The sequence below is a fragment of the Microtus pennsylvanicus genome, chromosome 12 (assembly GCF_037038515.1).
Source record: "Microtus pennsylvanicus isolate mMicPen1 chromosome 12, mMicPen1.hap1, whole genome shotgun sequence".
Classification (NCBI taxonomy): domain Eukaryota; kingdom Metazoa; phylum Chordata; class Mammalia; order Rodentia; family Cricetidae; genus Microtus; species Microtus pennsylvanicus.
Window position 1 is genome coordinate 45,015,585 of NC_134590.1, and position 25,651 is coordinate 45,041,235.

Consider the following 25,651-nt stretch of genomic DNA (forward strand, 5'->3'; position numbering starts at 1 on the left):
AATATATAGTTTCTGTGTGATTATTTTGGGTCTGAGCTGCCAGGCAGCCGGGAACAAACAAGTGGCCCCGTTACAACACACCATGATGATAATGGACTAAAACTCTGAAAATGTAAGCCCCCCCCCCCGAATTTTCCTTTATAAGAGTTGCCGTGAGAAACCCTAAGACACTGGTCTACAGAGCTAGTTCTAGGACAGACAGGGCTATAGAAAGAAACTCTGTCTCAAAAAACAAAACAAATAACCAAATATTCTTACTTAATTTTAATTATTCTACTTACATTGTAAATAAAGACAAACATTCCAAACAGATGGATATCCAAATGATAATACTAAGCTGTCAACTGTCAAAAGTTATTAAATGTAGGGAATTATATATTTGTGTTACTTGCCTACTAAATTGCCTGGATAAGCCACTGAGCCTCACCCAGCTTTTATTTTCATATCTGAAAAGAGGTGCTAATACAACCCACTTAGCTCTGGGTGGCTAAAGGGGTCAAATGAGCTAACATTAATGATGTATTCTTACTGAGAAAAAAATCTTTTAGATTGCAAGGCATGGCAAGTAATAGCACAATACCTTAAATGCCAGGTAAGTCTGATGACCCACCTGTAATTCCAGCCTTGAAGGCAGAGCCAAGAGATCCTTGGAGTAAGATCAGTCATACTCACAAGTTTGAGGTTTGATTAAAAGACCCTGGCCTAAAGGAATAAAGTGGAAGTAAGATTGAGGAAGATTCCCTAGCATACATGAAAAAAAGGCAAAAACATAAACAAACAAAACAAGATAAAAACATAAAGTCAAGAGAAAGCCAACATCTTATCAAAATTTGTACAAATGTTTTAGGCAGGAAACTTGAAAAGCAGCTATATTCTTGAAAAGTTTTGACTACAAGCCTATTTCTCAAACTATTAATTTGGAAATTCTATTAATTCTAATAATATTTACAGTCTCAGTTATATCACAATGACTATTTGCTAATATTTATGAGGTTGTGGTTTCCTATCTTCTCAGACAGACTAGAAAAGCTTCAAGTAAAAGAACTTGAGAGGTAGATTCTTTCTACAAAGATATCATTGTTAAAAGCCTGACACTGAGCTGGGCAATAGTGGCGCACACCTTTAATCCCAGCATTAGGGAAACAGAAGCAGGTGGATCTCTATGAGTTCGAGGCCAGCCTGGTCTACAAGAACTAGTTCCAGGACAGCTAGGACTGTTACACAGAGAAAAAGACTGACACTGAGCAGTGAGGCTGCGCTAGTTTTTCTAAGCAAGTATTAATATAACCAACAACCTTGAGGATGATATATGACCAAGCACATTTTAGAAATGGGAAAAGGTTGAGTAACTTTCCTGAATTGATACAGAAGAGTTTAGCTACCTCAGAGACAAAGCTGTACTACTTACAGGTAGTAAACTGGCTAAGAAATAGCTTTTGCTATGAAACAGAACAGGGTCTGAATCTTAACTCTGCCACTTAATGAATCTGATGTTTTTCTCCTCTGTGAAGCTGCTGGAAGAGGGGGAAACATACCTCAAAGTAAGTTAACCCCTTGCTGACGAGCAATTCATATCAGCAAGTTTCAGATATCAGTACTGTTTTCTTTTTTAAAAGCCATTCCAAGCTCTTAAATATACAAACTTCAGGAGAGAATCGGGATGGGGACTTCCACAAAAGTTTTGCAGGCATATTGGATAAAGGACTTAGGAGTGTTGTGTTACTGAGCATTTTATCAAACTTGAACAGAATTATTTCTGATAGCACACCTATCCATCTTTTCATCTAGGACATACTAAAAGCTCCTGCATTCTAGGCACTTGGCATTGTACAACTGTTTAGTACTAGAAGCAACTCAGGGTGTTATGGCTGCATGAGGCAGCTTAAGTTTTTCTTTTTTCCCTTCACTGAGTATTTAGAACACAAATAGAATAGTAACTAGAGTCTAGTAGTAATCATTAGTAACAGCTGTCTGCAACAGGGATTTGCCAAACAGCTTCTCACAAAAACAACAACAATAATAAAGGAAATATGTCAGTTACTTTCTGTCAACTTGACACAAACTTAGCCATGCCTAGAAAGAGGGAATCTCAAATTGAGGAAAGGCATCATTAGAATGGTCTGAGGGAATGTCTGTGGAGTATTTTCTTAATCCTTCAGAGTTCAGATCATGTGGGTGGCCCAGGCTGTGTAAGAAAAGTAGCTCAGTAAGTCATGAGAAGCAAGTCAGTTCCTCCATGGTCTCTGCTTCATTTCCTGGCCCCAGGTTTCTGCCTTGAGCTCCTCCTGCCCTAACTTCCTAAAAGTGTAAGATAAAACAAATCTTTCTTTCCCAAGTTGCTTTTGTCATGGTGTTCACCACAGCAACAGAAAAGAGTATTGAGTATTAAAATGTACTAACTGAATGTTAATCATTAATATTAATACTATCTGGCAATTAAGGCTTAGTAACTTATTTTCTGTAATTTAAGCTATTTAAAAAGTGATGGTGTACTCCAAAGAAACACACATAGTAAAATCCACACAGAGTTCACCAAATATAGCAGGGATTCTATCTTGCACTACTGACATCCTAGACACCTCAGCTGTGCAGACTTAGGCCCTGCATTTAAGGATGCTTAAAGACACCACATCTGCCTTCTACTAGCAGATGCCAATAAAAGATCTCCTAATACAAAGACTGAGGTAGAGGGTGGGGAATGAGGCTGTCACCTGGGTTGAAAACCACAAAAGTCAAAAATATTCCAATACAAGGTTACCTACCACCTACTGTCTTTTAGGGAGAAAAGGAAATAAAATCAACTAATTGAAAAACTTGTTACAGGAGCTCAAGACCAGAATCAGTCTACTTGTATCTAGTTCTGCTTTCTGCAATTTTACCGGTACACCTTCAATTGAGATCTCAAAATATTAGTTCTCATCAACTCTTTGAGAATTTCCACAGCTTATTAAAACACTGTAATTGTCCCTTTCATCTCTTACTAAGTGTGTGCATGAAAAAAAAAACAGCACATAAGAATGCAGTAGTATCCTTAGGTTCAGGAATCCACTGGGGGGAAGGAGTCTTGGAATCATCCTCATGGATAAAAGGGGATGGATTATTCTACATTTAAAACAAACTCTGGAGTGAGTGAAGGATCTGGGAAGAATCAGGTAGGAAAAATGATCAAAATACATTGTATGTACGCATGAAATTCTTGAAGAATAAAAACATTTAAATGAAAGAATTATCTGCTGAAGGCCAGTACTTTACATGGTCTATGAAGTTTTCACCATGAGCACTTAAAAAAAAAAGCTTGCTGATCTATTAAGCAATAAAACAAACATTTCAAAATGGAAGTCATAAAACAATGTATGTGTATATGTATGTATACACATACACACACACATATTTATGAGATATATACCTTAAATCAGCAAATTATATACTTGACAATAACCTTAACTTTTTTTGTTTTTTCTGTTGTTCTCAAAATTGGACTTGAAGAAAGAAAAGTTAAGATTGTACTGATCCAAGATGAGTACCTCGAGCTCCATTTTGCACTCACAAAATGAAGCTCCCTCTTCTTTTTCTTTAATGTATACAGTGTTCTGCTCCATGTATGCCTGCAGGCCAGAAGAGAGCAACAGATCTCCTTTGAGATGGTTGCTGGGAATTGAACTCAGGAACTCCAGAAGGAAGAACAGTCAGTGCTCTTAACTTCTGAGTGTCTCTCCCAGTCCAAAGCTCCATATTCTTATCAGAGGCTATTATTTTTATCTTTATACTATCACACACAAGGCATTTCAAATTCAGCCTATTCAATACTAATAGTGTACGTAAACAAGCTGATGGTATTCCTAAAACAGGAACAAGGAAGTAAAGTCCTTTCTTTTCTCAGATGCTACCTAGTTTTCCACCAAAGGACTAAGAGTATTTGCTATTGGATAGCATACAAGGTCTATCTCCTCAACTTGCTGCAACCTACTTTTCTGCTGTTTCCATCAATGTGTTTTTGGTCTTTTTGATGTTTGCTTTTTGATAAAACAGGGTTTCTCTGTGTAGTCTTGAACATCATGAAACTAGCTCTGTAGCCCAGCCTAGCCTCAAACGCAGAGATTCACCTATCTCTGCCTCCCAAGTGATGGTATTTAAAGGCATGCGCCACCACCAACTGACTATATCAACATACATTTATATTCCCTTGAGTTATAACTGTCTTTGAGCTATTATCATAAAATTCCATGAAAATGAAAACGCTTCCACATTGAAACGTTGTATTTGGAAAGACCTAATAAATTAATGTTCTGGGTCGTGGTCATTTATATTTTATCAGTTTATATATTTATAAATTTATATATTTTTATATTTATTTATTTATTTATTATGTATACAATATTCTGTCTGTGTGTATGTCTGCAGGCCAGAAGAGGGCACCAGGCCTCATTACAGATGGCTGTGAGCCACCATGTGGTTGCCAGGAATTGAACTCAGGACCTTTGGAAGAACAGGCAATGCTCTTAACCACTGAGCCATCTCTCCAGCCCTAAATTTATATATTTATAACTTGTCTGTTATTCCTTCAAAGTGAGAGCTGTTTCATCCAACCATACATGGCATATTTATCAAGTTTATAATCACATTTGTACAAGATTGTCTTATATACTAGGAGAAAGAATGGATTAAAACAGCCTATGATGTAAAAGTATAGAAGAATAGCGTTTTACTACATAAAAATATAGAGAAAGTGGTGAAGGAAACGGCTCAGCAAGTAGAGCCGGCCTTGCAAGCCTAACAAAAGATTAACCTACTCCAGAAAGCTGTCCTCTCATCTCCAGACATGTGCCACTGATGCATGACACCCCCTTCCCAATAGCAAACTAAAGAGATAAAGAGAATAGGTGACTACTAGAAAACTGTTCAAAACAGGTATCGACTTAGCTTAAGTCAACAAAAATACATAGTTTGTATGTCTCACACATAGGATTTTTAAGAACAGAGCAATGTTACTGTAAGAGCAAAAGGAGATAGGCTCTCTAAAAAGTATTATTTCTAATACAAACAAAAGATATTCTGAGCAAGAGAATAACAAAAAGTCATTCTAACAATTATATAAATTTTAAAGACATGGCAAATCTTATAAAGGAAATCCTCTGTTAAATTCTAACAAGAATGAGTTAGCAGCTATTAGTCTGCATTTATAGGAGGAAAAAATTAATAAAACTATCTCTGAAAGAATTGTGTAGCTTTCTATCCCTGGGACCCACCTAAGAAAGATGAGAAGATATTCCTTTCTCAAGTTGACTCACTTCCACAAGCACAGTGTAACATATGCATGCACACACGCACACACGCATGTGCACACACACACACAGTAAATTTAATTCTTAAAAAGGCAAATTTACTCATGCTGAATAGTGCCATAGTCCTTGACTCCATTTATTTGTGCTTTTAATTAAAAATTTAAATTTTATAGAAAGAACTCCCCCGCCCCCAATGAGAGACTCTCCCACCAAAACTGTTTACTTTGGTGAACGAAAGAACAGCACCCCCCCCCCCCCGTAGGCTTAGAAAGTTCCTTATAAGAGAAGACATGGCCCCCACATTACACTTTTTATACCCAGTGGAGACAACTCCTTAAAATACTTTTACCCAAATAAGACACTGTTTCCCTAAAGCAGAATTATTTCAAAGGAGAAACAAAAAAATACAATTTCCAAGTATTAGATGGCTCTAATTTTAATATAGAAATAAACAACAACAAAAATCCCAATTCCAAGTTTGTACTCAATATAAACTAATTTCCACAGAATTAGTTACTGGTTTTCAATTTGAATTTGCCATTAGAGGGCTTTACTAAGTTTGTATCAGCAATGAAGATATCTGCAGTTTGTTTTTAAGAGAAATAAAGCTTAGTGGAATTCTCCCCCAGCAGATACGCTTCTCTCCCAGGATATCTTATATGTAAAAAGGTTACTAAAATGTTATAAGTTTTACTGAGATATAATCGGCACACCTTATGGTGGTGTTAGCATGAGTGCACCACACCACCACCACAAGAAATTCTCAGTTCCCCAAAGCTCCTTTCTGCTCTTCCCCACTTGGAAAAAACAACTCATCTGTATGTTGTCAGTAAGGGCAGCCTGCATTTTCTAGAACTTTTCTAGAACTTTTTTTCTTTTACAGATTTATTTATTTATTATGTATACAGTGTTCTGTCTGCATCTAGAATGCAGGCCAGAAGTGGGTGCCAGATCTTATTATGGATGGCTGTGAGCCGCCATGTGGTTGCTGGGAACTGAACTCAGGACCTCTGGAAGAGCAGCCAGCACTCTTACAAGACCTCTGAGCTATCTAGCCCAATGTTCATCATTCTTAAATACAATTTTCTTTCCCTTCCTCCCTTTTTCTTTTTTCCTTCCTTCTTTGAGACAGGGCCTCACTATCCAGCCTTGGCTGGTGTGGGACTTAGGTAGATTGGCCTTGCCTTACTTTGGCCTTGAACTCACAGAGATCTGGCTGCCTCTGCCTCCTGGAGTACAATATGGAATAAAAATGTGCACCACAGTGTACGGCCCACAATTATTTTTAATAAATATTTTAATAGTAGTAATTATTTGGTAATAAATAGCCTTAACAGTCATCAATGTGAACCAGAAGGATGTGGCTAGAACTCCAAAGTCTATGGTAACATGATACAGTATGAGGTTTAAAGGATGCAGAACAATAATAAAATGGGGTCCCAGTTTAGGTTCAAAAGAAAACACACACATACACACACAAACACCTCTGTCTTAAAAGATTAATTAGAAGGAAAAAGAAAAAAGGCCAACACAGGGTCTAAGACCACTGGGTTTTCTTATTTATCAACCCAATAAAATTTTTATGAGTTTTTAAATTAATTCTTTGAAATATATGATTGAGAAATTAACTTACATAGCTAAAACACTGTATTTATATCATGCAAGTTAGCAAAGCTTAGGTTTTCTTTAAAATGGGAAAAAGGAATATTCACTTCAAAAAGCATCTATGAAATCTCTCAACTCTCCCCTTAAACATCAAAGTGTGATTGGTAAAACACAGCTACAGCTGTTATTTTCACAATCTATTACATAGGTTTCTAAAAAGACTTCACTTTTTCATTTTTAAAGTATATTCTTTTAATCCTGTTTTCCCCCCATAGGAGAGAAGGAAGTGGAGGGGTGGGAATAAGATCAAGATGTAATTACCATATCTGGATGATTTCTAAGAGCTGTTCATATTAGTGTCTAAAATAACAGAATCTCCAAACACAATCAATGTTTAAATGCTAGTATAATGCTTACCTAGTGAGTCGCTTAGGTGGAGGCCGCTCACCAAACTTCCTGGAAAACAATTAAAGAAATAAAATAAATAAGCTGTCTGATAGATACCACAGTAAGTTATAAGCACCAGAAAGTGTCCCTTATGACTTAACAATCTCGATGAATGCCATTTACAGAAAGCACTAAGAAATAATATCATTTTTGTACTACTATGGTGAAAATGTAGAGCATGAATCCAAACATGAGGAACAAATTCAAATTCTGAAATAGACAAAATAAGAAACTGACCCAGTTAAAGACACAAAAACAGGAGCATAAAACATATGGTTTGCAATGTATTTCAACCATAGAAGACTTTGGAAAATTAACAGTATCTGCATATAACAGATCAAATCAATTTTAATTTCTGAATTTTGATTACTATACAGTAACCATGTAGAGGAATGTTCTCACTGGTCAATGTTTTCATTTAAGGTATCCAGGTGACTACTGTAATAATCTTGAGACTACTCAGAGAAACTGGTAATCACAGCAGAACAAAAGGCCAGCCCAGAGAGGCAATCACCGTTTCATCAAGTTTTTGGCCTGACTCTGCTGACTGCATAATTTGGTTGTGAAAACTGTCAGAAACCATTCATGGAGATGGTACATAACAGGCCTTATGGATAGTCTCTTGCCACAACTTTTATAATATTAGTCCAATTACGTAGTAACTGCTGTAGGTACAGAGCTTAATACCCAAGCCTGGGATATACGCAGAGAAGCAAACTATCATATAGTTAAGAGTTTAAATATGAGTAATCCTTTGAAAGACACTTTGGCAGTATCTATTCTAATTCAAGATGTGTATCTTTGACCTAGTCTTTCGATGCTAAAAATTTACATCCAGGTAGTTTTTATTTGGTCCATGTAAAGACATTCATAAAGATATCCAATGAAACATTATCTACATCAATAAAAGAACCTCCAAACTGCATGTATAGTGAGGAATCCACTGGTTACATAGCAGTTCCCATGCATGATTGTACACATACACAATATGGAGCATTAATCCTGAATGAGGTACACATTTTTAAATCATTCTGTGAGTATAGACATAACACACCTACATAAGACTTACACACAGTTATCAGTGTCAACAATAAAAATCCCTTTTGTTCTATAATATATTACAAAGGATGTAAGATTTTCTTTTTCTTTGTATATCTTCAGTTTGATGGAGGTATCCAGCAAGATGAAAGGTACTCTCAAACCATTCTTGAAAGAAATTTGCCAGACTACAAAAACAACATTCAAGTCCTTATTCAAGGAAAACGTTAACACTTCCATAAGGAGAAATACAATATAACTTAAACATTAAAGACACAGGATCTCAATGATTTGGGGCAGCTGCCAGATATCCAAGAGGAGTTTTGGTGAGAATATAGCGATGAGACTGTTCCAGAAACCAAAGGACAGACCAATGACTCATTGTGATGAACATGCAAATAAAGCTGACTGGAAAAGGGTATATGGTATGACACACCAAAGCTCCTAATGCCACCAGGAAGAATGAAGAGGTGTTGGAGAAGGTGGGAAAGATGGAGGAGAGAAGTTTTGTTGTTGTTGTTGTTTTCCTTTGTTTTTTGTTTGTTTGCTTCCTTGTTCTGGTTTTTTGTTTTTTAAATTTTCAATTGGGGAGCTGTGGGGGAGGCATGGAGAGACTAGGAAGTGAGCAGAATTGGGTGACTGATGTGAGATTCCCAAAGATTTAATAAAGAAATTATGTTAAATAAAAAAATTAAAGAGATTCTGGTCATAAACTTGTTAATAACTTCTTCAGAAAATTTACTTCATCTTATGAACTGTTTTTTTCCATGTGTCTCTAGGAATTTTGACCATGGTTTGCTAATCTAAAAACTTGCCTTTTCCTATCCTCTCACTCTCTGGATAGAAAAAAGATAATCTCTATGGGACAGTAGGACAGTCAGTGTGCAGATCTGAAAGTGCCATCTGATGAGGTATATAGTTGGTCATGGGAAGGGCTCTGTGCTAACTCCAGTGCAAACTAGAAGCAGGACCTAGAACAAGAAAGCAACTTCAGTTCAAGGCCAACCTGGTCTAAAAAGCTCTAGGGCAGCCAAAATAAACAGAGAAACCCTGTCTCAAAAAAGAAACAAAAGCCTGGCGGTGGTGTGTAGGGTTAAGCCAGCCCCTTTAGGAGGCAGGTTTGCCTCGGGGGAATGCATACTGATAAATGGGCTTGCGGGAGGCGGCTCCTCCCTTTTCTTTCCTACCTCCTGTGCTACGAGGGAACCTTGGTTCTGTAAGTTTTATTTAATCATTAAATTTGTATATATTCTTTAATATTTGCCTGCGTTTATTCACGCCGATACAGTGGTGGCGCACGCCTTTAATCCCAGCACTAGGGAGGCAGCGGCAGGCGGATCTCTGTGAGTTCTAGGCTCCAAAGCTACAGAGAAACTCTGTCTCGAAAAACTTAAAAAAAAAAAGAAACAAAAAAACAAAAGAAAGCCACTACAGGTTCAGTGTTCTCAAATGAAGCCATAGAAGGAAGTACTTCTAAACAGAATTTTCTGCAAAAATTCAAATGGTTAGTACATGAAAAGAATGGACAAGAACACCCAACACTTCTACAACAGCAATTCACTGACAAAGGCCATTAATTCTTTATCTCCATTCTTTGCTGCTCTAAGATTAAATGAAATTCTCCGCCGGGCGGCGGTGGCGCACGCCTTTAATCCCAGTGCTCGGGAGGAAGAGGCAGGCAGATCTCTGGGAGTTCGAGACCAGCCTGGTCTGGTCTATAAACGCTAGTTCCAGGACAGGCTCCAAAACCACAGAGAAACCATGTCTCAAAACACCAAAAAAAAAAAAAAAAAAAAAAAAAACAACTCCTTGTTATCTCCTCCCACTGTTTCCTAACTTCGCCTCTTACAGCAGAGTAAACAGAAAGAAAAGCAACAGAGACAATCTATCTTTACATGTACTTTCATTTCAGCTTCATCAACACTCCTCAAAGTTGGTAGTATTTAACTTACAAAACAGCTTTCCCCTACATCTTTTTTAAGATTATTTTTAATTTATGTGCATGAGTATTTTATATATGTGCATGTATGCGCACCATGTATACCTGGCTCTCAAAGAGGCCAGAAGAGGAAATCAAATACCCTAACACTAGAGTTATAGGCAGTTGTGAGTCACTGAATGTGGGTGCTGGGAACCAACCTGTGCATTCTCAAGAGCAGCAAGTACTCCTAACTACTGAGACATCTCTCCAGCCCAGCTATCCCCCAATTTCTACTTACACACAAATCATTCATAGACAATGAGAAAGTCCCATATAAAATCTATAAGGAAGCCATGTTCTTTGTTTCTCTTTAGTTTTTCTGCCCCAAAATGTTCTTTTTTTCTCTTTGTGATAATGTTCATTTGCTTTCCCATTGTATCAACCACCCAGCATATCTTGTTTAATCTTTTTTTTTGGGGGGGGGGGGGGAGCTCTTCTTAACCAATAAAGCTTTTATCAGTAAATGAAAACTGCATTCCAAGGATCAATTGTAGTAATTCAGTCAGAAAATATGAAGACTGGCATCTGGTTAAATAAACTGGGGGAGAGGGGGAGGGAGGAATGACTGTGGTACTGGCTTTAATGGTTAGTCAAATACAGATTCTAAATAACAGCAAGAAGCCTAGAAACAAAGACAATACTGTCTCCACAATAAGCCAGACATGGAGCCATAGGCTATCCTTTTAAGCTGGCCAAGTTTTAAGACAGACATGTACATCGAGACAAACTGACAGTATTATAAGCTTGTCTTAGCCACATTAAACACTGACTGAAATACATATAAAACACAATAAGACATTCCACTGGTCCCTTGGTTTGGTTCTTGTACAGCTGAAGAATAAATCCTATTAGTCAAGAACCCAAGGCCATCTGCCTTCTTCCCATTCAAACACCAGACACAAGACCTTGGAGGAGACAGGAGTCTCAGCTTCCTCTTTCTGCACTCAGAGTTGCAGAAGACACACCAAGACAGAAAGGCAAAAACAAACAAACAAACAAATAAATAAATGGGAGATGTTCTGTCCTGGGTCATTAAAGATTTATGTTATTTTCCTAGCATCCTCATGACTGCCTCTTGTTGGTATACTCACTTCTCATTTGACCTGCCTGGTTCTGTGACCTCAGTCATGTTCACAGTATTCATCTACAGGAAGAATTTAGAGCAAAGTCTTTTGTTTGTTTAAATTGTTAAGTAATGGGATGGGTGGGGCTAGAGAGTACAAAGAGAAGATACAGGAAAGGAAACAGAGGCACTAGAGCCAAGAGAGCAACAACAAAAGACAGGAGAAAAGGACTGCTTTAGGGAGTGCCAGAGCCACTAAGTCAAAGGAAGCAGAAAAGTAATGGAGAATCCAGTAGCCATAAAATGACAACTGTCCATACCAAATATGGAAATGTTTTAGTTTAGTTTTTCTTCTGTGGGACGTGAAAAAAAGATCAGTTTCCCTATAAATAATCTCATACTTGGCTATCTTTTCACTGTGAAAAAAAGCTCCAGTTACTAGGTTTTGCTCTAGCAAAAACCTTGTTTTCCCAGTGTTTTTAGTTATTCTATAATTTCAGTCTCCATTTCTGTGAAATGGGATGCTGAATCAGTGTGATGCATGAGTTAACATATGAAAAGCACATACATAGCAAGGAGCGCCGCACTTCCTGTCAGGACTGAAGGCTTTCTAGCCTTCAGACCAGTGGTTCTCCATAATCCTTTAATACTCATGCTGTGATGACCCCCAGCCATAAAATTATTTTCATTGTTACTTCATAACTGCTATGAATGGCAATGCAAATATCTGTGTTTTCCAATGGCCTTAGGTGACCCCTGTGAGAGGGCTGTCCGACTTCCAGGTTGAGAACTGCTGTTTCAGACTACCAGTATCTAACTCATAAGAATAATACATCTGTAGAAACAAAGACTGTTTCAAAAACAAGAAACCTTTTCAAATATTGTCATTCAATCTGAAAATCAAACGTTGAGCAAATAAGAGAATGGATTCTTACCCCATGATAAGATAGGTGTTTATTATAAAAACTTACCCATCATTAAAAATGTACTTATTTTGTAAACACTTATTCACCAAGAACGGGACCAAGAATTAACAGAATAAGATCTGTTAATGGGTACAGAATAAGTTTGGGAACTAGGGCTAGGATTAAAAACTTCTGAAGGGGGAGCTAGTGAAATTTTCAAAAGGATAGATCTGCCCCCACCTGTTATGGACGTGCTATGGATGCTGTCTGCCTCTATTCAGCCACTGACCCCAGTGACTCTATTCTGTCACTCACCTACAGGCTTTTTCACAGGAATTTGAACATAGACATCTTAATAAAGCTAAAGTAATACATATTTAGTTAATTTAGTTGCTCAACTGCTACCATCACCTTCATCCCCACTACCGTGATAGAAAAAGAATTTTATCTCGTCTTGCCACCCTACCGTTCTGCCCCAAGATTCCCAGCTTACAATAATCATGCGTTTAAAAAAAAAAGAGGCAGCTGTGCTCTCCCTAACAACTCTTTTCCAATGTTGCATTCTTACAGTCAGTTTTTAAAGATTCTGTATTAACAGAGCAGCAACATCACCTGACATTGCATGGTATTTCTTTGCAGCTTCCCTATAATGGGCTCATGGCACTTGAGCCCCTCTGGCTGTAGGAGAACTTGGCTTCATCACCAATGAAAACTATACTTGCTCATCTTAGCTAGGAGTTTGGCACTGTGAAGAACACAAGCTCGTCTACTTCCTGTTTATCTGTCCTTTCCTCATGACCTAGCAGTTTGACAGCTCACAGAAGAGCAGCACTGTGTAGTGGCATTTCATTCTTATTTTAATAAACAAAGCTTGTCTGCAGATCAGAGAGTAAAACAGCCCCACTGATCAGCCTTACTACCAGGCAGTGGTGACACACACCTGTAATCTCAGTAGCCACATTAGTTGCCGTAGAAACCAAATGGGGCATGACTTTAATCCCATTGGTGCACACCTTTAATCCCAGCCCTAGTGAGGATTATAAAACGGGAGGAAATAGCTCTCAACACACAGTATCATTCTGAGATTCCTGGAGGCAGAATCACCATTTCGAACTGTGGTCAAAATAAGAGTCAGTGGCTGGCTGTTTTGTTTTTCAAATCTTCAGGTTGAACCCCAATTTCTCTCTCGAGTTTTCACTAATTGTGCTTCATCACTGAATTTTTCAAAAGTGCCAATTTTTCTTGTTCCCTCATTTCCTTCACAGAAAGTGACCTGACCCAACATATTCCACTTATCAACTGGGTTCTGTGAATAAATCCTTTTTGAGTTATCCTACATCCAAACATCTAAAACAGTACTATTTTTTAAAGAAATTAAATTCAGCATAGTAAAAACTGTGCTTTAATGACAACATCATCACTTACTCAGAACACTTTAAAAGTTGTGTTATCTTAAAATTTCTTTTGTGGAGAGGGGAAGAAGGGAGGTAGGGAAGGAACTGGAAGGAGAGGAGGGAGGGCAAACTTTGGTTGGGATGTAAAAACAAAAAATGAATAAGCAAAAAAAATATTTTTAAGGTATTTTTAGGGGCTGTAGAGATGGCTTAGAGGTTAAGACCACTGTCTGCTCTAGAGGACCTGTGTTCAATTCCCAGCACCTACATGGGAGCTCACAACTGTCTATAACTCCATTCTAGGGGATCTGGCTCACTCACATTGACATATCTGCAGGCAAAACACATAAAATAATGATAATTATAAAAAAAAATCTAGGCCAGGCAGTGGTGGCACACTAGGGAGGCAGAGACAGGTAGATCTCTGTGAGATCTCTGATGGGATTAAGATCGTGCACCACCACTACCCAGTCGGAGTATGTTCTTTTTATCTTAAAGATGATGGAGTTCTGTTGAGTCTAGTCACCGAACTCATTAAGTTAGATTATACTTTATTGTCTTCAGCTGTGTGCCAGGAAGGACAAGCTCACTGAAATAATACACAAGACGATACCAAAGAAAAGAAAGATATTTCTGAAGATGCAAATGCCACAGCTCCCAGTATCATGAAGCAGAACATGGTGATCTTCATGTTGAAAAGCTAAGTAATGCTACTGAAAACAGAAGAAAAGGGGCATCATCTGGAGACAAGAGACAGCTAGACTATGGAGAAATCTGGAGGAAAAGAAACAAACTGAACTCTTCCAAACCCCAAACACATATGCTCTCATCATTCACTATCTCCCTACTAACAATGTTTGCACACTCCTGTGTAGACAACAGCTGTGGAGAAATTTGAACAAACATCTATTCCACCAGAAAGTCAACCAATGGTAGTCTAAAGCATGACTGTCCAATTTGTCCAAATTGGCAAACCAGTGAGTTTCTTGGACTTACTTATAAAGGATGGGCAAGCAGTGACATACAAGAACGAGGATAACCCCTAAACAGCTGTCCAATGCCAGCATGCATAATAAATTCTCCATAGCGGCACAGAGAGATGGTGTCTCCCCTTTAGACAGCCTTCCACCTTTATATACTTTAGCTCCCAGGCTTTAAGACACATGCAGCTGGGACTGAGATGGAGAAAGGAAGGGCTGGAATCCAAGTAAGTTTCTGATGACCTCCCTCCGTTCTTCTATAAAGAAACATCAGGAAGCCCCATCTTGAGGCTTGAAAGCAGTCACAGCTGTTCTGATGAAGATGATGGTTATGACTGCTCAGAGGCCAGCATTCCACAACCACCACCATTAACAGGACAACTAATCCACTGGCTGGGAAATTACTTACTCATCTACAATTTCAAAACAGTACTCCTAAGGGGTACATCATACACAACTCAGAGAAAAAAAAAACCCTATCTTTCAGCTCAATTTCTAAGAACTTGCAGAGAAAATGAGTTATGCTGATTATCTCTGTCCTCTTCTTCTGACAAAGAATCCTTCCCTTTTTTCCAATTCTCCAGTATAGAAAACAAATTCATAAATTCCACTCCTGTGAAACAACATCAGAAGCCTTCAACCTTTACTGTTTACTGCTTTCTAGGAAGCATAATTTTATTTTAGATAAAAGGTAAAATGTACCTATGCTGACACTTTCCTACTTTGAAGCATTATTTACTTAAAAATACTTACCAACATTCAATAGGTCTATAAAGTAAATATGTGCTTTTATGAAGCACAGGTACTTACTAATCCAAGGAAAATGTGGAAATGTTATATAAATCTTTACAAAAACAGAAATTCTAACATCTCAAACACCTTTAACACTGACATCTTTTTAAATGCTGAGCTTTACCTTTTGAATTAGAGAAACACTTGTTAAATGAACCATTCCTTTTATATCACAAGAAAAAATAAATGAGGGTTTCCTTGAAAATTTAACTCTATGTTCCATTTACATAAATGAAAGAGCAAATTATAACTAGTAAATATTACAAATGTCTTATAATGATGTACCTCTGAATATTTATTAGGGCAAACATAACAGCAGACAAAATACATAACAGCAGACAAAAATGGAACAAGAAAACATGATCTTCTAGTTAATATCTAACTCTTTGCAGATGAGACAGTGCATTCACTAATACCTGTAAGCTTTGGAGCCTGACAGCAGCTTGGCAACAAATACACAGGCTCTCATCAGCTTCCCAGCTTGACATTACTAGAACTTAGGTTTCTATAATCCAGTACCTGCGTATGTCATTGAAACAAAAGTCTGACAAGAGCCAAGAGCCAGTGAGGTGGCTCAGCAGATAAAGGTGCTTGCTGTGACAGCTTGACGATTTGAGCTGCCTCTCCTGGACTCACATGACAGAAGGACTGACTCTACAAAGTTGCCCTCTGATCTCTGCATCCAAGTGTTCAAATGTTCTCTCTCACACTCTGTGTGTGTGTGTGTGTGTGTGTGTGTGAGAGAGAGAGAGAGAGAGAGAGAGGGAGGGAGGGAGGGAGAGAGAGACTGAGACTGAGACTGAGACTGAGACTGAGACTGAGACTGAGACTGGCAGGGGAGGGGGAGGAAAGACAGCCTGGCTAACATCAAGCACACTGTTGCACTGTGTTCCCATTCTCTTCTACTCCCCCCATAGACTCCTATAACTTACTAATGTGTGCGCACATACGTGCGTGTGTGTAAGTGGATCCCTGCAAGTGATATGGAGGAAATAGTATACATAACAATAAAAGCCACAAGCAGACAAACATACTCTGGTCATTTCTTTTCCAGCAAAGCAAAACCAATACCACCCATAAGCACTTTGTGGCTGTAAAACAGAAGAGCCAGAACAAAAGCTGGAACTGAAAATATCAATCCTATGATGCGTTTTAGCTGTAAAATCACTGGGAAAAGTGACAATTTCAGGATAAAACAGATAACTATAACCCAAGGGTTCTAATTTAATAAATATCACTATCACTGTCCATCTACCGATGATTCTTATTGCCAAACCCTTCATGCCAATGCAATCATTTAACTATCAAATATAAATTATACTATATAGCTTTTCTGTTTTCCATGTTATTCTTACAACCTGTCAAGATAAAGAAAACAATATGAGGCCAGGCGATGGTGGCGCACGCCTTTAATCCCAGCACTCGGGAGGCAGAGGCAGGCGGATCTCTGTGAGTTTGAGACCAGCCTGGTCTACAGAGCTAGTTCCAGGATAGGCTCCAAAGCCACAGAGAAACCCTGTCTCGAAAAACCAAAAAAAAAAAAAAAAAGAAAGAAAACAATATGAAATTTAGGAAAACAGACTCCAAATTTCTTAAAATAAAGTCATAACTCTTCCACCAAGAACATAATTACCAACTTTGCCAGAGCACTAAAATCCTCTCTGGACTTCAAACTGACTAGAATAGACCTGAGAAATTCTTGCCAGCAAAGGGGAGTTGGTTGAATTATGGTACACCCAAAATTAAAGTAGCTTTTAAGTTAATAATGACATTAACATGGCAATATGCTAGATACAAGATTACCTAGCTATATATCATGTTTTTTCAAACTGCATATTGTTTATATTAGACTATCCAGAATACAAAATTATAAATGCTTTTATAAATACAAATACATTTAAGTCCCATAAAATCAAGAAGCATCTCAGTTATATTTATTCCTGTACCTCCAGCATTAGCCAGAAAGTGTCAGAGTGGCAGTAAAAGTAGCTACAATAATAGCCTCTCAAGAGCACCCTAAGACTAAATCCCAGGTCTTTCACACAAGGCTGTAGTAAACTAACGAGCCTCTAGTAGTTTAGCCACCTTTTAGGTACCATACTTTCTCCTTCTGAAAACCTAGGGTGAAGGCAGTATTGACAGAGCAGCAGAGAAAAACAGGATTCCACAGACAGCATTATACCCCCTGGCACAGAGTGGTAGCAGAGGACTAAACAGAAGTCAGCCATCAGGGAAGGTCAGACGTGACGGGACTGTTCTTACATACACATAGAAATGTCAGTGAGAATTAAGGGGGAAAAAAGCATGAAACAGGATTTTTCAAACTCTGACTACTACAGCTCAGAAGTTCTAAGTGTGCATCACACCCCAATCTACACTATACTGATGTGTGTACTGTACCTTACTCTAGCACAGCATGGACTTATTTAAATGTAGACTGTGTAAGCCAGTAATATTAAGCTGTTTGTCCTTTGATCATATTTTTCTTTATAACAGGCAAGAAAAATTTAACCACTAATGATGGGGGAGTGTCATATATCAATCTGTTGATTTCATTGGTTAAGCAATAAAGAAACTGCTTGGCCCTCATAGGTTAAAACATAGGTGGGTGGAGTAAACAGAACAGAATGCTGGGAGAAAGAAGCTGAGTCAAGGAGTCGCCATGATTGTCCCACTCCAGGCAGACGCAGGTTAAGATCATTCCTGGTAAGCCAGCTCATGGGCTATACAGATTATTAGAAATGGGCTAGTCCAGGTGCGAAAGTTAGCCAAGAAAAGGCTAGATATAATGGGCTAAGTGGTGTTTAAAAGAATACAGTTTCTGTGTAATTATTTAGGGGCATAAGTGGGCGGCCGGGTGCCGGGGACGCAGCCCTGCCGCTTGTATTACTACACACTAATAAAAAAAACAGAAAGAAAGAAAATTTAACCACTAAAGCAAGCAACTAAAGGCAGAAAATACTGCACTGTAACTTGCCTCTTATTTCTTAGTTTTTTTAGTCTTTCAAATTTTCTCCAATCTTCAACCACCATGAATCCCAATATAAAACATTCTTTAGAGACCATTAAAAGGTGACAGAGTTGTGCATGGTGGCACATTACTATAATCTCAGCAATACGTAAGCTAAAGAAAAAGGTTTCTATGTCTGAAGCCTGCCTAGGTTATATAGCAAGAATATGAACATCACCACCACCCCTGCCAAAAAGTAATACAAAAATCGTATGATAAAAATAAAAATAAGAATGCCTGTAATTTTGGGACTCAGAAGGTGAACAAGGCAATCACATAAGCTCAGTGCTAGTCAGCTAATTATGTTCTAGGCCAGCCTGGGCTCAGATGCTGTCTCTAAAGATCAAAACCAAATATACATATCCCCCACGCAGTGCTAATGACTGAATCTGGGGCACACTAAGCAGGTTCTCTACCAATGAGCTGTATCTCCAATCTTCTTAGAACAAAACAAAACAAAAAATCAGTGTCTCAGTAATTGTTGAGTCTGGCCTTAAATTCACTCTAAAAGTGCATATGACTTCCAGGTAGGGACAAAAGAATATCCTCTGAATTCCTCTTCTTAGGTCACCGTTTTCATTGTAAATTAAAAGAGAGACATCTGACCACCAGAGTATTAGGGTTCGAGCATTTCACAATTGGTATAGGTAACACTAACTCAGGAACAAGCCCATCTCTATCTGACATTACTCACATCACTAAGGCACTTCACCAGAAATACTCCTCACCAGAGGATACAGAGTGAGTAAAAAATTCCAGGTCTCCCAAGTCCGGCTAACTTTACACTGCACCTCTGACCACTATGGTGTCTATAGCATGCCCATTTTAGGCCACTTTTCTTTTATTCTATTTAATTATTTATTTTTGGTTTTTCGGGACAGGGTTTCGCTGTAGCTTTGGAGCCTGTCCTGGAACTAGCTCTTGTAGACAAAGTTGGCTTCAAACTCACAGATTCGCCTGCCTCTACTCCCGAGTGCTGGAATTAAAGGTGTGTGCCACCACCATCTGGATCTGTTTCTGGATTTTGTATAACCCAGAATATTGAACTCAGAGATCCATCTCCCTCACTAGTACTGGGATTAAAGGTGTGTGTGCCACCATTTCCTGGCTTCTAGTGGCTTAACCTTTGCACTCTGATCTTCAAGTAAGCCTTATTTATTAAAATACAAATAAAATAGCACTACATATTCCATTAGATAAAACAACTGTTAGTTTCTATGATATAACTACCATGGCAGGAAAACATCTTTTGCTTTTGTTTTATTCACAGTTCTGCTTATTTTTTTTTCTTTACATGGTGTGAATGCTTTGGTCTGAATATTTCCTCACCAACAAGACAGGGTAGTGGTAGAGGCTAAGGGAGGTGCTGAAGTGGGGTGGGGAGTGGGATGTTGAGAATTCTTTAAGTCCTAAGGATAGAGCTCTCAAGAATAAATTGGTGCCCTTACAAGAGAGGTCCTAGAGCCTTTGCACTGCAGGCATGGTCTGAACTAGATACGGAGCCCTCACCAGACACTGAATCTGCTAGCTCCCTGACCCTGGAATTTCCAGACACACCAACTATGACAAGTGCCTGTTGATTTTAGAGCACTTTGTTTATGCTGTTTTGTGATGGTAGCCCCAGTAGACTGGGACAGTGTGGCAAACTCCAACTCTACTTAGAGAATACATTACAATGTCTACCATTAAGACAAATGCAGTTACTCTGAATTCAAAATAACTTGTGACCCTAACAAAGTATGAAGAACTCGCCCACTCTACTCACATACATAAGGCAGTTCTTAGCATATGCCATCTCCTAATAGACCGAGAAGAGTTAATACTAAAGTGACCTATTCATAATCTATTAAAGTCAATGGGCCTATAAGCATGCGTGTCTTAAATATATAAACACACTACCAAAACAAGGAGTTAGTGGGAGCTGGGGTTAAGGCTGAAGCTAGCAGGTAAAATTGCTTGCTGCCCAAGCATGTGAACCTCGGTGTGGATCCCGGCACTCGTGAGATATGGGCACAGAAACACGAGTGCTGGTGGAGGTAGAAACAGGAGAATTCTAGAAGCTCACAAGCCAGTCTAGTGGGGAAAGTGAGCTCCGAGTTCTGTGAAAGACTGTCTCAAGAAGCCAGGTGCAGAGAGATAGAGGAGGACACCCTATGTCTACCTCTTGCCTTAATACACATAAATATTGGCAAACATAACCCTTCACACAAACATGAACATGTATGCACACATCACATTTGCATTAAAAAACACCAGAAGCCCCATATAGAAAGAAACATATAGTTAGTGGAGAAAGCTACAGAAAGCACAGATTTTGAAAGACTGTTGTCCAGTATTAACTGTTTCCAACAGAGAGTATTTTCAAAGAAACTGACTCAAGCAATTCCCAGAGATGTAAGGTATTTTTATCATTACCATAATAATATTGGTCTTTTACTTCACAGCCCTCTAACCACTTTCCCTACCTAAATATTATGATTTACTGATCTACATAAATGCTAACATTTTACTTTTTAATCAACAGAATGGCAGGACACATTGTGTAAAGAAATACTTAAATAATTTACCTAAGTAACTAAAAATCAGTATATAAAACATGTTACTCCATAAAGGTTCTTTTTTTAAATTTTATGTGGATGGGTGTGTCTTAGTTTACTACTGCTATCATGAAACACCACTGCTGTGTAACTATCTTTGTACACTGTAAATATGTATTATTGTCAAGCTATAGGCCAGTCGACTCTTTATTAAGCAACGAGAGTAAAAACCACTTTTAAGAGTATCATTAAGAAGTCATAAACACAGAAATCAGGGCTGGAGAGACAGTTCGGTAAGTATTTCGTACAAGAAACTAAAAGCTAAGCATGGTGGCACATGCTTGCAATCCTAGTGCTGGAGAAATGGAGACTGGCAGATAGATCCTTGGGGATCGCTGGCCAGACAGTTTAGACTACTTGGCTAGTACCAGGCCAGCGAGAGACACTTCCAAAACAAACAAACAAACAAACAAATTACAGATGTTACCTGAGGAGCAACACTGCATGATTGGGGGGAGGGGGTGGTGTCTTCTCCTTCCCATGAACACAAACCTACATCCCTTAAATCAGCCTTCAAAACAACAAGCACTTGGTCAACTAACCCAAAACTTCTACCAACATAACTGAACTCCTCAGTCCACTTACTTCAGAGCCACCTCAACCTAGTAAATATTATTACCCTTGGAACACATGTAAAGCATTAAAATTTTCCTCCTTCTTGACAAAGTTTTAAGAGTTCTTTAACGAGTACTCTTAGAACTGGCCCAACTAATTATATCAAAGAAATAAAACCTTACCATCTCTCCCCAAAATACAATTCATCTTCATATTATCTCAAAGTCACTGCATTGCTTTTAGGTATCATCAGGAAAAGAGTTTAACTGAACATTTCTTGCTATTTCAACTAGTCTTCAAGATTTAGAATCTTAGTAAATGATTTTTTTAAAATTTATTTACTTATTTTTGGTTTTCTGAGAAAGGGTTTCTCTGTAGCTTTGGAACCTGTCCTGGAACTAGCTCTTGTAAACCAGGCTGGCTTTAAACTCCCAGAGATCTGCCTGCCTCAAGTACTGAGATTAAATAGATATCTCAAATTACAATTTTTTTTTTAAAGTTTTCCCACGGGAGAAGAAAGTCAAGCACATTGAAAACTCGGTAAAGTAACCTTATTAAAGTAAAATCTCTACCAAAGCTTTTTACGAACAGAGAAGAAGGTTTTGTAATTGTGAACCTTAGTATGGCTGCATGCTGAAAGCCTTCCCAAACCTATCTTAATTCTATTGCAAGACACCCTCAGAACACTAAATAGAAGTTGTTATCTGATTAAGCAGAAAATGAAAATAGCACAATGACAGCAATAGGCCTATAATCCTAGCACTCAGGATGCTGAGGCAAGAGCATCCCAAACTCAAACTCCACCCAAGGCTAACAAGAAGACTGCCTAAGGGGGAAGGTTGTTGATGAAAGTAAAGCAGTTGAACAAGAAGCTAAGGAATTTATGAAAGGATGACTGGAGAGGAAGAAAGAATAAACAACCTGGGACTGAAGAAGACTGTTCATCCATTAGGTGAAGGAAGTGGCCTTCCTTCCCCTAGAGCATGATTAAATGTGCACAATTCCAACTGTGGAAGCACATATCTACATCATATTCTCTTACCAAAGAACACTGAGCGGTATGGCTGGGAAATCACCCAACACAAACATGAACTTGAGGAGGTATTTCTCAGAAACAGCAAAAGGAAAGTCATCTGCTTGGTGGAAATAGTATTTCAACTTCCCTGGTGAGAGCAGGGAATCAACCACAACAGCACAAACTTAACTGCTTCAAAATTTTTCATTATTCACATAAACTGGCCAGGAAATTAAAGTTAAATGTTACACAAAGTAATCTCTACCCTGCTAGTATTTTCTGGCTAATTATTCTCATTTCTAGTCTACTGCTGTTGTTAAAATTTGATAATAAATGACAAGTAACTCACTGGGAATGCTTTTGTATCTAAAAGTATGGTTAACAAAACAATTCACAAAATTGTTCATTTTATAAGGAATTAAAAACCCTTCTGTAGCCAAGCAGTGGTGAAGCACACCTTTAATCCTAGCACTCCCAGGCAAAGACAGGTGGATCTTTGTGAGTTCGAGGCCAGCCTGGTCTACAAGAGCTAGTTCCAGGACAGCCAGGGCTGTTACACAGAGAAACCCTGTTTCAACTGCCCCCCCCCACCATAATCCTTCTGTAAACCTATCCCACACAATGTAACATAAATGTCACTGTAATTACTAGGAAAGATAAGACTAATTTTATTTATTTAAAAAGAAAAAAAAGGGAGAAGGTTTTATGGTACAGTTCAATAACAGAGTGCTTGCCTAGCATGTGCAACATCCTGGGTTCGAGACTAACACACCAAAAATTAAATTAAGTTAGACATTTAAGTAATTATAACCTCTATTTTCCTTTATAATCTATTTCCAGAATATGTTCAGCACTGAGTATTTTTACAGTATGAAATCATGTTAAACTGACTTTGCATATAATCTAAGGTTTTCTTTTTTTCATATTTTATTTATTTATTATGTATACAATATTCTGCCTGTATGCATGCCTGCAGGCCAGAAGAGGGCACCAGACCTCATTACAGATGGTTGTGAGCCACGGTGTGGTTGCTGGGAATTGAACTCAGGACCTTTGGAAGAGCAGGCAATGCTCTTAACCTCTGAGTCATCTCTCCAGCCCTAATCTAAGGTTTTCACAAACAGTAAACATAGGTGTGTGTGTGTGTGTGTGTGTTCTAAAGGAAGGGTGGATAAGTATGGCAGCAAAACCTTTTGATCCCAGCACTCTGGGGGCAGAAACACAGATCTTTGTAAATTCAAGGCCAGCCTGGTCTACGTGGTAAGTCCCAAACCTGTCTCAAAAACAGATGTATGATTATAAATAAACAGACAGATAATAAATAAAATAAATTCTATGATTCTTTTAATTTTGGAAAATTGTATTCTATTTTACATAAATATAAAAAATACATAATAAATGTAAGTAACAGCAACTACTTTGACTAAAAAAAAAATTCATGGTGAAACTCCAATCTTTTAATCCCTGAGGTCTAGGAAGTTATATTAGCCATCACAGTGATTTTTCTTTTCAAACAGAAAAACAGCCAGTTCCAAATAACTCAATGTTTATAACTGCTTAGTGGACACAGGTAGTGTTTGTCACCCATAATGCTATATACCACACATAGCAATTGAGTATCACCACTAGATAACAGAAAGAATACCCACAGAATGTTTTACACATACAATATATGTCTGGAGAGAAAAAAAAACAATCATTAAAATAATCAAGAAAAAAATATTCCAAATTCCTTCCAAGGCAAAGAAAGAAAAGAGCAGCATTAAGATGACCAAGGCAGAAACACTCACTTGATTAGTGTCTCCCCCGCCTCCGAAACCACAGGCCCAGCATTCACTGCAGCTGTGGCGAGTTTGTAAGGAGCCTTTCACTGCTCCACAAAGACTTATCACTACCGGGCTCAGTAGTTTTGAAGCCACATCCACAGCTGCTGTCTTATAAAAACAAAGACTTTAAAATGACATGTATAAAACAATTTTAGATACAACTAAAATTAAAGACACTTCAGTAAGCGAGAGAATCAATGGTAGACAGGCATAGTAGCACATAAATCTGTAGCTAGCCTGAACTAACTTAAACACACACACACACACACCTCTAAACAGCAACAGGAAGTCATTAACGATACATACAGTATCAAACTATGAGAACACTGAATGTCATAGTAATACCTTTAAGTTACATGCTATTCGAAGTACTTTCTATAGAAGCTCCTTAGCATGCCATAACCAATAGTTGGTGCCAGAATGTTTCTCATGACTATACACTTATGTTCTTGCCACAAAATGGCTTCTAAACTCATACTGAAATGCAAAAATAAAAAAAAATAAATAAATAAGCAAAGAGAGGTTGGAGCAATGGTTCAGTAGTTAAGGGCATGCACTGCTCCTGCAAAGGACCCAAATTCAGTTCCCAGCACCCATGTCAGATTGCTAACGCTGCCTATAAATCCAGGTCCAGGAAATCCAACACCCTCTTCTGGACTCCTCAGGCATTTGCATTCACATGTACATGTGTGTATATGTGTGCATGTATCCTCTCTGCACACACATGTACAAATGATTAAAAATAAATCTAAATAAATAAAACTAATAAAAATAAAACTAACACAAAGACCCACACTGCAGAATATGCAAAAAGTCTTTGGAGCACCGGGTCCCTAAATGGGATGTCTTCATCAAACTCCTTCCCCTCAAGGCTCAGAGACCTATGAAAAACAAAGACTGGAAAGAGCCAGAAGTGATGGAGGACAAACTAGGGCTATATATGGATGAACTCAAAAAACTGCGGTAGCAGGCACAGCATCTGCAAAGGTTCAAGACAGAAGGGGTCCCAGCACTGGGAAGGGGACATAGACATGGGCTCCCACACCTAACCAAGAGGCTATCTACAACTAATACCCACAGAAAAAGGAAAAAGCAGTTTTCTCAAGTGGGTATTAGCTACACCTCAGGACAGGCCTCATGCTGGCCAACATAAGAACTCAA

At 38.3% G+C, this 25,651-nt stretch overlaps 1 protein-coding gene across 4 annotated transcripts in view; it reads right to left on the reverse strand.

Moving 5' to 3' along the window:
* Rbpj (recombination signal binding protein for immunoglobulin kappa J region) overlaps positions 1–25,651 on the reverse strand; it is a 186,727-nt gene that overhangs the window by 24,418 nt on the left and 136,658 nt on the right. For all 4 annotated transcript variants that reach the window (XM_075943533.1, XM_075943532.1, XM_075943534.1 and 1 more), the window contains exon 2: positions 7,305–7,343. Coding sequence is in view for 2 of the 4 variants with exons in the window: in XM_075943532.1 (XP_075799647.1) it covers positions 7,305–7,343 (39 nt within the window). In the remaining 2 variants the exon portion in view is untranslated. The remainder of the gene's footprint in view (positions 1–7,304; positions 7,344–25,651) is intronic.